Source organism: Aptenodytes forsteri, unplaced genomic scaffold (assembly GCF_000699145.1).
Source record: "Aptenodytes forsteri isolate BGI_AS27 unplaced genomic scaffold, ASM69914v1 Scaffold534, whole genome shotgun sequence".
Classification (NCBI taxonomy): Eukaryota; Metazoa; Chordata; class Aves; order Sphenisciformes; family Spheniscidae; genus Aptenodytes; species Aptenodytes forsteri.
Window position 1 is genome coordinate 934,038 of NW_008795712.1, and position 15,666 is coordinate 949,703.

The 15,666-nt window shown below is 41.6% G+C and overlaps 1 protein-coding gene across 1 annotated transcript in view; it reads right to left on the reverse strand.

Moving 5' to 3' along the window:
• Positions 1-15,666, reverse strand: part of INTS9 (integrator complex subunit 9) — an 87,207-nt gene that overhangs the window by 51,615 nt on the left and 19,926 nt on the right. Inside the window, exons 4-8 of the mRNA XM_009283443.2 lie at positions 13,308-13,370; positions 9,749-9,888; positions 8,030-8,116; positions 3,345-3,465; positions 1,155-1,289 (exon numbers count right to left, since the gene is read on the reverse strand). Of these exons, the coding sequence (XP_009281718.1) occupies positions 1,155-1,289; positions 3,345-3,465; positions 8,030-8,116; positions 9,749-9,888; positions 13,308-13,370 (546 nt within the window). The remainder of the gene's footprint in view (positions 1-1,154; positions 1,290-3,344; positions 3,466-8,029; positions 8,117-9,748; positions 9,889-13,307; positions 13,371-15,666) is intronic.

Below are 15,666 nucleotides of genomic sequence, written 5' to 3' on the forward strand. Positions count from 1 at the left end.
GCAGATCAGCTGCCCATGGGCTGTCCTCTTACCAGGCAGTTCATTCACACACCATTCCCTGCCACAGGGAGGTAATTTCCTTAAAAACAGGGACTTTACCAGAAGTTTCCAGAGAAATGTTCACCTTTGGAAAAATGATGAAGCATGGCCAGTCTAACCTGATAAACTGAACCACCATTTCATGTAAATGAAGAGAAAACACTCTCAGTTACCAAACTACTTCTTACAGTGCAAAGTTTCTTCTCACAGAAATATTCCATTCATATATTGTCAAATACTGCTGCTGCTCCTTCACTAGGAGGTGACGAAAGAGCACAACCTGGGCCAGTGTAAGGCTGATGAGAAAAAGGGATTTAGAGACTCTAATACATTACATGTACAGCCATACTATTAAGGACGGTTTATCTGTTGTAGTTGTTCAGCTCCTGAAATCAAGCTTTTAAATGAAGGATGCTTAGAAGCAAAGCTCTTTAGAAGATACTCACCTTGGGGGAAATTACTTACTGATCATGAACCTGACACATTTTCTAAATTATTTTTAAATACCTCCTGCTAATATTGCTTTTAACCATTTTGACAACTTCTGAAGCACACAGTACTGCAAACTTCAAGCCATTCTTCGCACTAAGAATTTATGGATCTAAAGAGAATTAATTTACTGGAAATTACATCTACAGCACTATAAAGACTTTGCCCTTAGCAGAGCAGGGTGGAAAAGTTGGCAGCCAGTTAGCTATCATTTCTCCCAAGGAAGGATGTTTCAGAAGTGATATAGAAGCAGTCTGTGAACTGTCTGTAAAGACTCCTCAGTGAAATATGGATTTTAAAAAAAGTCACTAATGCTCTATTGTTTAACTCTGTTGAAAATTTCCTATTTAAGGTGAAGGAGAATTTCCCAGCTGGTGAGTAAGTTAACATGAAATCATCGATAGCAAAGAATTTTAGTTGTCTTTCCCTAGTAACTATTGATACCTGTCCACTTATCAGGGTGGTATGTCTTCCCAATGCCCATTAAAAGTCTAGCCAATAACTAACAGAGGTCCCTTTGTACAGCTTCCATACTATACCTGATCCCAGCTGAAATAAGCCCCTCTATTTTTTTTGAGCAAAGACACTTCCCCCTCTAGAAGACTAACAAAAGTCAGGGGCTATACCTGAGGGTGAGTTGTAAGTAGAGAAGATCCTGAAACATAGGAAACCTTTTCGTAGTGCGACTGGATAATCCAATTGGAACTTCCAAGAGCGTAGCCTGAGCTGAGAGGGGTGACCTGCACAGCACCAAACAGCTCCTGAAACACACAGTAAGCAACATTAACTTGAGCAAGCCCCCCGAGAGAAGTCAGAACAGGTCATTTTATCATCAGTGATATCAATTTTAGAAGTAGTTCTGCTATTCAAAGCCTTTATGAAGCTAGTTTCCTGAGCTTTATATGTCTGCTGTTTTTATTTACCAATGCCTAACAGGATACACACTCTGAGAAAATTTTTTCCTGAGGTAAGGCCTTCATAAAGTCTCTCTTCCGTGTGAATTCTATGGCATCTGACTGAGTTCACACTGAACCATAACTCTAAATGGAGGAATCAACCGGGGTTTTGATCCTCTGCCTGCCTTTGCTGTATTGAAAAAGCTTGTAGGAGCTTTACACCTTTGAACACTCTATACTCCCTTAGTCAAATTTTATTGATATTGGCCAGCAGGAGAGAAGGAAGGAGAAGTAGTTCTGTACTGATATAAAACTCTGTTTGGGTTACACATTTTGCCACGGAAAACATAACTTCAGACCCACTCACTTTCTAGCTTTATTTCTTTTTAAATGCTATCTACTGGTGATTTAGAAACAACACCCTGCAAACTCAAGCCAAATTTCCGTTTCAGCTCTGAGCATAAGCAACCTGACAGTTGTGTCCTTTCCAGGTGTCATTAGAAAGCGTATTGCTTTATCTGTACACAGTAATGTATTATACTTGTTTTGAGAAAGGAAAATAAGCCTCCATGTATACCTCACTAATGTGATCTACTTTCTGGTTACTGAATAATAGAACAAGCATCTGATTCATGCAATACTAATGATTTTTCTAGTATCTTAGTACATATTTGCATGCCTTGCAAAAGAAAACAGGGTCTCCATTCCTCAGAGTGTGTAAACCAAGGCTCTAGATTCTGCTGATATGCAGACACGTAAAGTGGACAACAAACCATTCTTGATGCTGTCCTGTTTTGGGTTAACTGGCTAATTAGGGTCTGATTATTTTAAAAGTTTGCTTTGGGAAGAGATAAAATATGCTCTAGAAATTTCTCTTTTTTCCCCGGTAACTAAAAAAGAACGATTGGCTCAGATGCACAGATCTAAAATTAGGCGAGATGCACCCACACTGGATGGATAGTGGAAACCGAACAGTAACCACCCATGGATACTGAGGAAGTCCAAATGCCCTCAACCTGTCCAGTTGCTAGACAAAGCTGCAGCTGTTACTTATGTCAGCAGCCATGTTAGTGGTGGCTTGGGGTCTTTTTTCACCAGCTGCAATGCAGCACCACACAAACCCAAATCCACCAAGTTTAGTACACAGCACCACTGGTTACTGTTTCAAACTGTCTTACACATAAATAGTAGTCTCCAAACTTCAGTGGCCCATTGCTTAAGAAAAGGGAGCAAATAAAAAGCTTTGGGTACACAACTTACTTTAACCCATCTTTTGATTTCTTAGGGCCCTGAGCAGCACTAGCGGGTATCGTGGCCCACATGCTGCCTACAAGCTAAAAGGGAACAGTGCATCTGCAGACTACTGAATTGTTGGTTCAGTTCATTCTAGAAACTGCACTGGATTATAGTCAACGGCATTATAGACAACAAATGTTAGCTGGGAACCCTGGGAAAGGAGTTTTTGAAGTTCAAGTCAAACCATTACATTTTGTTTACAATCCCTAATTTGCTGTATAAAAGAAAGTGGAGGTTAAAGCACTCAAGATTCCCAGAAGTGAGATATGGTAACTCAGAAGGGGATGTGGCTTACAAGCAGAGAGGATACATTCATTTGGTACATCCTCCCAGCTCTCAGTGGGCCAGCCATCATCTCCAAATTTGAAGGTACGCTGCCTTAAAATTGGCCTCCCCGAGGAAGAGGAGAAACAAATGGATACTCCCTGATTTCACCAAACGAGAACCCTTCCTGGGAGGCAGACTGATGGACATTCAATATAATCTTGTCTTGCTTTCCTAGGCTAGGGTAACTAGATCTTACACAGGATCTAGAGGGAAAGTAGAAAAGGAAGGGCATTTACAGAGAAAAGCTGGGAAACAAGTTGTTACTGTTGACCTGAGGATAGCTTTACAGGTACTCACAATTTTCTGAGAATACCCCACCAGCTGGATCTTACTGAGCGCAGCATTCACTTCTGGCATGGTGTAGCACTTCCTCCACATAGACACCTCCACTGCATCCTTCAGAGGGGCGGGCAGCAATCTGCAAAGATCAACGGGATGTGGGCATTTTCGGAACTTCCTGATGGACCACCAGCTTTTATTCCCATTTATGTTCTCCAGATCTTAGTTTTTCTCTTTTTTCTTTTTATTTTAAATATGCCTGATGCTTCAAAGTGACGAGCAAGACTTTCTGCCTGTTGAGGAGCAGAACCATGCTGCCCATTTTGCCTCACCCCAAAGACTGCTCTCCTTCAGCTCTCTTTGTTGCTGTTCCTATTCAGCCCTTTCATCAAAGACGTAGCTGTGATGAAGGCTTTATAGCAACTCCTGTGGCATTTTCACCACTGATGAAAGATGTTGGCTGATCTGACGTGTCAACATGAAATGCACCACTAGCATTGGTAGAGATGACTGGGATCTTGGATCAGTGTCTCTTTTGCATATCGTAAGAATCTGAAAACAAAAGTAAGCCACAATCTGGTGATTAAAATACAGGTACCAGACCATGAACAAAGGCTGGCTCTGCTCTCATTTTTGTCACTGGTCTCTTACAAGAGCACATGCCCCTGCACCTCAGCTTCTTTGCCTTCAACCCAGATACCCCACTTGCCTTCAGAGCGTACTGGCAAGTATACATTAGCTGACACTGCAGAGCTCTTTGAAATCCCCTACACGGAAGTATTTAAGACGTTTTACACCAAAGTAAAATCCATCCATTCTGCTCTTCACAGACGTTGCAAGTTAGCTGGACAGCGTTGTCAAGGGAAGAAGTGAACTGTAATGTCACAGGCTGTAAGAGAGATGGCTAACTTCTGGGAAATAAATCTTCCTTAGCAACATGAACTGAGGCAGGAAGCAGCACAGCTGCCAAATGCGTAAGAAGAATAGGATTTTTTTTTGTATATTAAACCAATGCTAAATCAAAGGCTAATTCAAACCAATTTCCAAAGATTTATGGAAATTGGTCAAGTTTCTTTGATCAATTTGTTCAAAGGGATTTAATTTATTGTTATATCTACTAGGTCAGTGAACTCCTCCATAATTTAAGATACCAAAGAAAGGCTTAAGGCCAGCTATTGCCAAGACCGCTGTACAGGTCTAGTGCCATAACTGTAATTCCAGCACATGCTGGCTGAAAGCATACTGCGCTTAAGGAAACAAACAAAGCGTTCAAAGTCTTTTTTGGGAAGTCATAAGCAACAAAAAGCCAAACAACGTGGATAGTTGTCCACCACTGCACTGAAACAAATTGCCTGTAAAAGCCTTTAACCTACCATAAGAAGCATTTAGTGTTGGATGCTTTCAGGAGCTTCTCTTCTGGGAAGAGGAGAATATATCTCCAGGTAATGGAGAAAAGTGGGGAATTGTCCTTGGTGACTGAAGTAAGTTTCTATTAGCCTTGACTCTGTGGCTACACTGTAAATATACTCTGATCCCTCACAGAGACCTGTGGCACCAGTCTCCAGTGGTTTCATTCTTTCCTGAGTGGCACACAGAGACAATGAGGACTGCTGGTTCCTCAGATGTGCCCCTACTGATACTCAACCTGTCACCCATGCTTTTAAAATTTGTACAGAAAGTTACTAGAGGATATTTTAAAGTCTGGAGTGAATCTACTAACACTATGGCAACATCCTATTATGGATCACCTCATAACAACCAGATGTATGTGGGCAGATGCCGGGACAGCCAACCTACAGCCACAAAGAGGAAGGTACTGCAAAGCAGCATGGTCCAGTGGTTAGTATACAAAATCTATGCTTAAGAAACTGAGAGGCTTGTATTCTCAACTGGGCATCTGCACAGAGACAGTCCCTCCTGTTCAGGGCAAATGGTAACATTTAGTATATGACATAAGATGTTCTCGTTTGAAGGGAGAGGAGGATGGCAGTCCCGAACTAGATCAGAATGCTGGCCTCTCTTGTCCACTACTCTGTCTCAGGAAAGAGCCTGTTTATAGAAAGATATAAGAAACCATCAAACAGGTAGTCGACAAAGTGCCTTTCATAAGGCAAACTTCCTCTTTAGCCCCCTGAATCCTAATCAGTGTGAAAGATACCCTGGTTGAGCATCTGTAGAGCTTCCGTGAGATTGTTCATTTAAAATAAAAACCAATGGTAATAAAACTTGCTAAGCAATTAGTTCATACTGGATCTGATAATGGAAAAACGTAAGCCACTATAATGAACTTATTATATTTTATACAGTATTTGCATTTAAAATGCTTCAGTGCTTTATCTAATGAAGATGATAATACTTTGTGTTTTATACTAACTATTCAGAGTAGAACTAGCTGAACTGTAAAGCAGTAACGGTGATTGATCAGCCTGAAAAATTAAAGTTAGACTCAGAAGTAATAAGTATTCTGTTCTAGCAATAGCCAAGTATTAAAAAAAAAATTCACCAAGGATCACATTTTCTTAAATAACGGATGTCAGTCCAACCCTGCATGTCCTATTAGCCAGGTGTTAATTTGTGGATCAGTAGATGTTTGCTCACATGCTATAATAATCAGTTCCATTCACGCTTGCATGACACTTGTCACCAGGAATCTCAAAACACTTTGCAAACATTAATTAAGGCCCTGTGTACCCTCTATGGTAGATAGGAGCTCCATTTTACAGAAGCATAGGGAGCTGAAGGGGGAAACTCAGAGCACAGGTGGGGCACAGTTGGAAAGGGAATTCAGATTTGTGCCCCAGTTCCAGCTCAGATACAACACTGGTCTGTACCAGCCTCAAGGCAGAGTTTATGATACATAGACTTTTGTTACTGAACAGCCGCAGGGCTACTAGTTATGTTTTGCTATCCCCACTAGCATAGCATTTCTTTGCTCTGCCTCTATCTCATATTTGGGCAAGGTGTGCATTTTACTTCTGAAAGTTGAGGGACCTGCCATCTGATCAAGGTTCCCAACAACATACGATATTGTGGCAGTGCTCTGTGCTCTACAGAGGTCTTGTAAGTGGGACAGAAGGGTTGGTCCTGTCTATCCCCAGCGGTGGGCTCTTATACCTTCCTCCTACCTCCATTGGTACCCCATTACAACAGCTACTTGATGTACCAAGGAGGAAGTGTCAATGTTAGGGTACTTCCCAAGCAATACAAGACAGAAAAATGTATTTTAAACACCACTCCAACAAAAAGACTCTAGCCTTCTATAGCAGTTGAATCAGAACAAAGATCACCTCTGTGTTCACCTCTGGAATAGTCAACAGCACACAAAGTGCTAGACAGCACTTTTTCTAAAATACGACCACCAGGAAAGTGACAATAAATGAGCGCTAAGATAGATGATCCTCCTTTAAACCATGCATACAAAACACATGCAGTAGTGTGACGAGAATAATGGCTCCAGTCCTCTCTCTCCACATCACTGTGAGCTTCAGGAGTGGTTCTGGTCAGGCCAGCAGACTCCAAAATTAAAAAAAACCCACTATTGTGATCAGAGTATACATCAACCAGCACAAAATCCTGATCAACTTCATTGTCTTTAGTTCTGTTTTACATCTGTGTTTTACTTGCCTTCTTCAGAAGAGTGAGAGTTACAGTGCTGAGATAAGATTGTTCCTAAGCTCAACAGGGGAGTACAATATATAGCTAAACATATGTTAATTTGGATTTTTAATTTCTTTGCTTTGTGATATTGGAAAATGTCAAGACTGCTTTTATAATGTATGAGATAATTAATTTTTAGTAAACTTTTAGATCAAGCCACATTAAGAATTAGGAATAGAAAATGGGAGATCAATTAAAAATGCACAAAGTAGCTTTTAAAAATAACTTTCTAATTAACTGGCCTTACCTTTAATATGTGCTAAAAATGAAACTGTCTCCTCCATAGAACATGTTGTGCACCTAAAGTTGTTTTTATTTCCAAAGAAAGCATTATCTGCAATTATAAACTGTATGAATAATTTTTAGATTACATAGGCTTTCAAAATTTTAGATGTAGAAGATCTCAATTTTGAGCACCTTGTTTTTACGTATAGACGAAATAATGGACGTGGAGTTTCCAGCTAACCTTTTTTATTCAAATTTCAATTTGTTTCTAAGCTTTGAAAGAAAGCAAAAAAACCCCTCTGTCGTCCAAGTGTAAAAGAGGCTGCAGCCCTGGGAAGAAAGGTAGCACTGCTCTATGGTTGGCCACCAGCGGCTTCCAACAGTTGTGTCTTGACTTTGTTAGCATTTCAGCAAACATGAATGTAAATACAATTCTAAATTAAAATTATTCCAATACAATATAATTAAGTTTAAATAGCTTGCTAATTTCAACAACTTTTTATGATGTTAATATAAAAATCTGCTGGTTTTATCTACCATCATGGAGCTAAACTATGTGAGGGGAGATCAGGGGAGACTTTTGTGTTATCAAGTCTTCCTCCAAGAATCAAACTTGTGTGGTTGTTTGGAAGACCAACAATGTGCAAACGATTAAAGAAAGAACCAACCCAAGGAGTCACAGTGCAAACCTCTCAGACTTTTTTTTCTGCTTAATGGTATTAGCAATCTCAAATGGTGGCAGCTGACCCATCGTTACAGTGAATTTGAAACGTTGGTTAGTTTTTAGGACAGTCACCCTTTCCTGGTGGCTTGCTCCTTACCTCTGTACCTCCTTGTTCTTCCACATGGAGGCAGACTGAGCCTTTGGCACACGTTCAATGGAATTCACCAATTCTTCCATGAGAAGTCTGAAAAGACAGCATAACTAAATTAGTATTGCAGCCTTTCACGCAGGAGGGAACTTTGTCCCAAATGTTTCCAGAATGTCACACAAACTGTAACACTATTAGGCAGTTTTAAAGAGGGGTTCTTCCCGCAGAGGCATCGCAGCAATTACCCCTCACCAATACTACCCCCATTTCCCCACTGAGTGCATCAAGCTCAAGTTAGCCCAATTCTGTCTGCCTAGTTGTGACAGCAGAGGATTTGGCCCACTGGGTTATGTGTTATTTGGAAAGTGGCAGGACAAGAGGAACTCCCAAATCTCTCTCCTGCTGCGCAAGATGATTTCTTCATTACTGACTGCTTGTTATATGGAACGAGACAAAATATACGAAGAAAACTGATTAGCTGATGCCTGTTTATCACTTGGAGAAGCCAAGCACATTGTCAGAGTGAACTCTCCTCATCTACAAATGCACAATACAGCATCTGAGACAGAAAAATATGTCAGGCATTAAAAATTGGCACTGTAGATTTCACTGCCCAAACTAAACAGCATTTGTAATTGTATGCATGCTTCCCCTTGAAGGTAGGAAGTGACAGATTTAACTGCAGAAGAATGGCATCTGGAATTACTTGGAGTGGGGAGAACCACACCGGTATACTCTCCAACGAGACTATGCTTGTTATCTTCAGCTATGGGCCAGCAATACCCCAGAGGTCTACTGCTAGTTCATATTTACACAATTCCTTTCTCCTACAAGGGCCTTCAGTTTCTGTTTGTTTTTACACAAAGGGAGAATTACTCTGGTGTGGAAAGTTTGTATAGGACCTTTAATAGACAAAGATTCCTGCCCTAAAGTGCTTACAGAGTAGTTCAGATACCATGGCCTAATCTGGTTTCTAATTATTGAACATGGCAGCTGTTCTGCATGAGAGATGCACATAGCACAAGTCCAGATAGACTTCACAGAGGGCCAAACCTGCAGCCTTTGGTATTGACTTATCCAATCAACAGACAACTTCGTAAGAAAAGACTACCAAATTTGATGACCGAGTATTAAGTTTTTGACTGCATTGTCAGGTCTTACATTTTCTTCTTCAGTCTCATATTTCTGCTGTTTTTCTTAGTGCTTCTCTTTGGAGTTCAGAGCTTATGTATCTCAACCGTCATTTGAGATGAAGCCAGCTTAAATTCCCTTCCATGGTGTGGAGGAAAGTGTGATTATATAAATTTCAAATGCTGAAAAACTACAAGGCAATAATCTTAAAGTAATCTGTTGTTGAAAAGACTGGTGATTCCTCTTTTGTTTAAGGGGAGCAGAGAGGAACAGGAGAGATCTTTGATTCATGGTTTTTGAAGGTTTGGAGTTGGCTGTACGGTAATCGCTGCTCAAGTCCACTCAAGATCTACTATCCCACATCTACTGCCTGGACTCAACACAAAGCACCTGCTGTAAATGTTGAAGACAGATGGTTCCAGAGGTTGGGAAACATTGAGTTAACACATTTGCAGCACTAAGGACTTGGCTGGCGTTCAGCTGCTGCCTAAGAGCCTCTTCGGAACATTAGACACCACTCCTCTACCCATATTGTCCTTTACACTTTTTCTTTAGCAGTGATGAAAGAGGAGTAGAGAATATTAAGGGGTTTTTTACCTGCCAATTTGAACAGTGGGCTCAGTGGCATACACTGTTCCAGTGAATCCTGTGTACTCTGTGATATAGGGCAATGCCATCATGCAGTGATAGTTTGAGATCAAGATTACATCTACTGTGGAGAGGTCAAGCAGCTCAGTCTGAAAACAGAGGAAAGAGATAAGCAACATGTAACCCTTTCATGCAGTTTAAGCAATGGCAGAAAAACCTCTTGTTCTTTTTTTTTTTAAACTTTATATTGCAGGAATGTAACCGGTTTATAAAAAAAATGGGGGGGGCATGTCTCAGCTGTGGCAAAGATGTTTTGCTGTGGCAAAAATGTTTCCTTTGAATTAACAAGATTTAAAAAGCCCCCTAAAATTATTCCCTTCTCAAATCTGAAAAGGAAACCATATCCTGGGTTTGTCTGTCTTTCATGTAATGAAATGGCTGCCGTTAAGAGAGGCATGATGATTACACTTTTATCAAAGAACTGATGTGTGTGCTTCCTTCGGAAGGAACACTGCGCAGACACCAAAACTTCTGCAGTAGTGAATTAGCAGGGTGTCTCATATTTTTTATGTGGCACATGGTACTGTACCCCAGGAGAGTGAGAGAGATGAAAGTAGGTTGTATTTATTCATATGCTTAAAATAATTCTCGTATTTTCCCAAACTAAATGCTTGGCATCTTTATCATTCACATTTTCTACAGCAGGAGATTAAGCTCATTCATAGGATACAACAAAACAGACGGGTGGGTCCAATTTGTTTTGATGTGACAGTTAAGACAGCAGTTCAGAGAGCGAAAGAAGATTTCACACATTGTTAAAGGAATTTTAATTAGAAATATTTACTGGTAATGCTATAACACAAATGGTGTCAAGTCAGAAATTTACAAGATATATGACCTCTAACTCAGTTATTATACAGCAGCTAATGGAATTCAACACTCATCAAGCACATATTATCTGATTACAAGGCTTGGTCCAGCAATTTGAATAAAAAAGGCAAGAAAGTAGGTCACTCGGCTTTTCAGAGGGCTGACACAGTGCTCTGGTGACAAGCTGCTTAACTCACAGCTAAGCGTTCATGGTTTCAAACCATGATCACAGCTGATGTGGGAGACATGATCTCCAAGCTGAGTACAGTAGGTGAAACACCATCCTCAAATCCTCCTTCATGACAGGGCACCCTTTTATCTTAATAAGCTTGCCAGGCAGAAATACACTCACTACATGGTATCACAGAGTCTGCTGATGCCTCCTCCTACCACACTGGCCCTTCATGGCTTGGTTTTCAGCCGTGTCCAGACCATACAGAAGCAAATGGGGAGTCACTCAGCCCTGAGCTGAATCCCAGCCCAGCGAGCCATCAGGAGGATACAGACTACCACTTTCCAAGCTTAAGCGTCCTGCGTCTCAGCATCCTAGAAACATTTACTAACAGGACGAAAAGGGTGTCAAAACCAAAACAAAGTAAAATCTTCCCTGGGACTTGCGGCAATCCCACTAAAAGTGCCTATGAACTGAAGAGGTTTAAAAATGTTTCCTGAATGTGCAGCGAGAGACACCAGAAGGTTGCCAAGCAAAGAGAGGGCTGCACCCTGCACTCTGACATGTGGAAGTGTACTCTGCTGCTGAGACAGCCTCTTATCACCTTGTGGCTTCTGGATTACATTCAAAACTTGGCTTTCTTTGACAATGGTGTTCCTGGAAGTGATACTGTGATTCTCAAACTAACTGCTTTTGCAGACAAGTTTCTTCAAAAGAAGTGGCGTGGAAGGAGACAAAGAAGAAGACAAAGCCTCTTTCACACAAGCTCCTTCTTACACTGTGCTGCCAAACATTTCTACTCTGCTGATGCATTTGGCTGGCCGAGACATCTGAACTCTCCTCCAGACAGGGGAGCCTGTGACGCTAGAGATGCAAGCTGTGAATCACTAGCAGATCTGTTCCTCATGCTTGCGGAGAAGACTTGGCTTCTCTTGGGAACTTTGGGAACCGAAGCATTTGAGAGGCCATTTGTAAAGTCCCTACAAATGGTGACATGTGCAGCTGGTTGCTATCTTCTAGTTGTAACATGGACTGCTGGGAAACAGTTACATTCAGTGATGACACTGGTATAATGAAGCAGCAACTCCCCATCAGTCATACTTAGAGCTACACATGTAGGTGTTTTCCAGCCCAACAAAGTAACCAGAAAGCCTAGCTGAAGCACCCTGAACCCCAGCAGATTATCATTCCTGTGCATGGCCTCAATTTCAAAGGGAATCCAGAACATAAACTCTGTTCTTCCCAAGATCTGGGACATAATGGCACTTTCTAGGCATATAAATGCTTCCTACATCTCTCCCTTCCACAGGACAGTAACCAGAAAGCACACAAGAACCCAGAATTATTAGGTTGGGGTTTTTTTTTTGTGATTGGATTATATCCATTCCTGTTGGGAAAAACAAGCAATTGCACACAGATCTGTTGATATCACTTGCCAAAACTAGTACCAGAGCTGCCAACTTGCTTCGAAGAATCAAGATGACAAGAGTCAGAAGCTGCATGAGGCGAGTTTCATGGAATCAACAGACAGAAACAACACTATTGCCAGAACCCCAGCAAGCTGACAACAACCCTCCAGGAGTGTTTCGTACCTGCTGTCAACAAGGTCAGGCAGAAAGGAAAAAAAAAAATCCCTGCCCAAAAGCAATCGCCTCTGTCTTTGAAAGACAGAGAAAATATCCCAACGTGAAATGAAAGAGCTGATGTTATCACAGCCCGAACACAGCTGAGGAAAGAGGATACTATTCCCAGACTATTCCCCATCATTCACCCCCACCACTCGCTGCTCAGCTTTTTACTCTTTCAGCTCTCCTGTATACACCGTTAATCTGATCAGTCAGGTAAACCCAGTTAATTCAAACATGTTCAATAGTCTTGCTTTCCTTTTTTTTTTTAAACCCAGATATTCTTGAAAAAAACAGCTTGAGAAGCAGCTACTTGCAGTTATGTCAGTGGATGCGAAGGTACAGTTCTTCCCTCAAAGAGGCAGTAATAAATAGCTAAGAAGGCAGCAAAACTTTTTAACCTAAATTTGCTGCCGGCAGAACAGCATGTCTGACTGCAGCCCAGCAGAATCAAACAGTGGCTTAACCACACGGTCGGCTCCCGAGGGGAGCTCCACTAGGCGGGTCATGCATCTGTGGTTAGAGACAAGCAGCTTTCCTTGTCTTCATTCACTGCCCTTATCTAGATCAGCACATGTATCCTGTCATAATCGAGTCCAGCTCAGTCATATTGTCTTTGGAAGGCCCATAAAAAGGGACAGTTAAGTCTTATTCTTCTGTAAGATATCGATCTGCTCAAGGAGACCTTCCAGATCTCCCAAAACCATTGTTGAAAAGGGCTGTTTCCACCCTTTTTCCAGTGTCATAGATACTAGAGGCACCTTAACAACACAGAGGTTTTAGTAGTATTATTTACTGAGTAGTAATAAATTAGCATGAATCTGATAATAATTATTTAGCAAGTTTCTCCCACATGACTGAATGGAGTCAGATTTTTCAATAAAGCTTTGAATAAACTCACCTCTGGTAAGCAGAACTCGGGCACAGAGTCTACAAACACATGGCCAGAGCACTCCTTTAGTTCCTGTGAGAAAAGCACATCAACAGAGAAGACACAAAAATACAACACAATGTTACTCCCATGCAGCAGCTTTTGCACTTTCAAAATCTTTCTTTATCACCGGTAATTTCCAGCCCACCACTACACTACGTTTACCACCCTTCTAGATACAATTTGCTGTAAGCAGATCTGCTGAAATTGCTTTCATGCGAGATGAGGCTGCTTGGTACTTCAAGGGATCAGATCCTCATTTGGAGGAGCAGAAACAGCACTCTGGCAGGTAAGGAGAGAGGCTCTGGTAACCACTGGCTGGTTTTGCTGGGGCCATGAAGGAGGTGCTGTCCTATGAAGCTGCATTTTCGCTGCTCTTCCAACTGCAGATGTGTTGGCCGGGAAATCTGTAACAATGCAAGTTGACTTTGTCTATCAGAATCAAAAGTAAAGTCTGAACTGAAAAGTGGGTCATGAAGACCACTCTTCTTGGAACTGCTGCTCTCCTGACCTGGAAGGTGTGCACAGCACCTTTATAGTGCCCTGGCTATCTTACAAGTTTGGAATTTAGTTTTGGTTCCCAAAAACATCAAACCTTTTCTGTCTCATTAGGAGCAGAATATAATTTTTAGGCCCTGTCTCAGAGCATTTGATGAAACATCTTTTTGGGATCTAAGCTCCATGTGGCACTTTTTGTTAGATTTATCTCTACTGGATCTCTAGTCCTCTATTTTCTTCCTCTTTTTTCAGGGCTGACATCAGAAATCTTTGTCACATGAGAAGTCACATTCTTCAGGATTATGTATGGAACAAAAATATTCCCAACTCTAGTCCCGACCCACCTCACAGGCTACCTATCACCCTTCTGCCTTCTCTCGCGGATGCTTCTCTTGCTTGTCCCAAAGTGAGCGGTCTCAGCCAGCTTCAGACTGACAGAATTAAAGATTGAATCCAATTCTTAATAATTACAGTGCACCTGCCAACTAATAACGAATGAGCAATTACATCTAGTGGCAGAAGTCTCCTAACCTCATCTCAAGGGAGTTCAAAATGATTAAAACTAGATCGCAGCAAATTTCAATGCCTCTCCAGGACTTAAGTTTTATAACTGTCATCCAGAGAGTGCTATAACAGGAATGTCCACCCGACATGATAAAACATCCCCCTTTGACTCCTTCCCTTGCCTTTTTCCAGCATGGGTCAAAGAATTTACCATTCCAAGCAGTTACAATGGTCAAGGTGAAGGTAAGAGATGCTGCCTTTGAATTTTTAACACATGATTTCCATTGACGCTGTGCGAGTTTGAAGATTTCTCCTGAGCACACACTGCAGCAGCAGTACCACAGAAATGTAAATACATCACACATAAAAATATACTGACGGCCTATCCGTTCTTTGGACAGAACGGAGCCCAAAGCTCTGAGACCAAGGCTGGGGTTCAGGAGAAACAAATACCAGGGAATTCAAACTGGCTAACTCCATTCCTGTCGCTGAGCCTCTGTAGCTCTGCGATTGCCAGTTAGCATGTGCTCTGAATAGAGCTGTTACTATTTTACTAACAGAAATGCTGCCTATACAGTTTCTTTTGTCTCCAATGAGAAGAAAAATCAGGTCTTTAATCTATGATCTTCAGCTCCCTTGCCTGTAAAAATCAGATCAATCCATTTTGTCCACCTCAATGTCCCCTACAAAAGCAACTACTATTACTGTTTTCTTTTAATGTTCACATAGTCAGAGAACAGTCTGTTAAAACAGTATTTTCTCTACTGATACCTATTGCTGCACACATTTAAAATGTATCTGCCTATTTTACTAACATCTGACATATTTTTGTGTTCATTGTTCCCCTATGGCAGATCAAGCTGGATGCTGCAGTGCCCAGTTTTGGCTGAAGCCCCAGATAAATTCTGCCTACAAAACTAATGTAATGAAAAGAGGGGGAAAAAGACAAATTTTGCGTCTCTCACATAGCTGAGTAAGTCCTGTGTCTTAGGATTAGGAGGCTGGAGATAATATCCTTCCTGCTATGTCCAGCAGCAGAACACATGCTGATGGCAGAGTACCATGGGACAAAGCCCTGGAGGGAAGAGGGGCCCAAGAAAGCTGGGTAATATTCACGGATCACCTCCTCCAAGCTCAGGAGGTGATGCATCCTTGGATGCATCCCAACAAAGAGGAAGTCAGGCAAAAACGGCCAGGAGGCCTGCATGGATGAACAAGGAGCTCCTGGACAAACTCAAACACAAAAAGGAAGCCTACAGAGGGTGGAAGCAAGGACAGGTAGCCTGGGAGGAATACAGAGAAATTGTCCGAGCAGCCAGGGATCAGG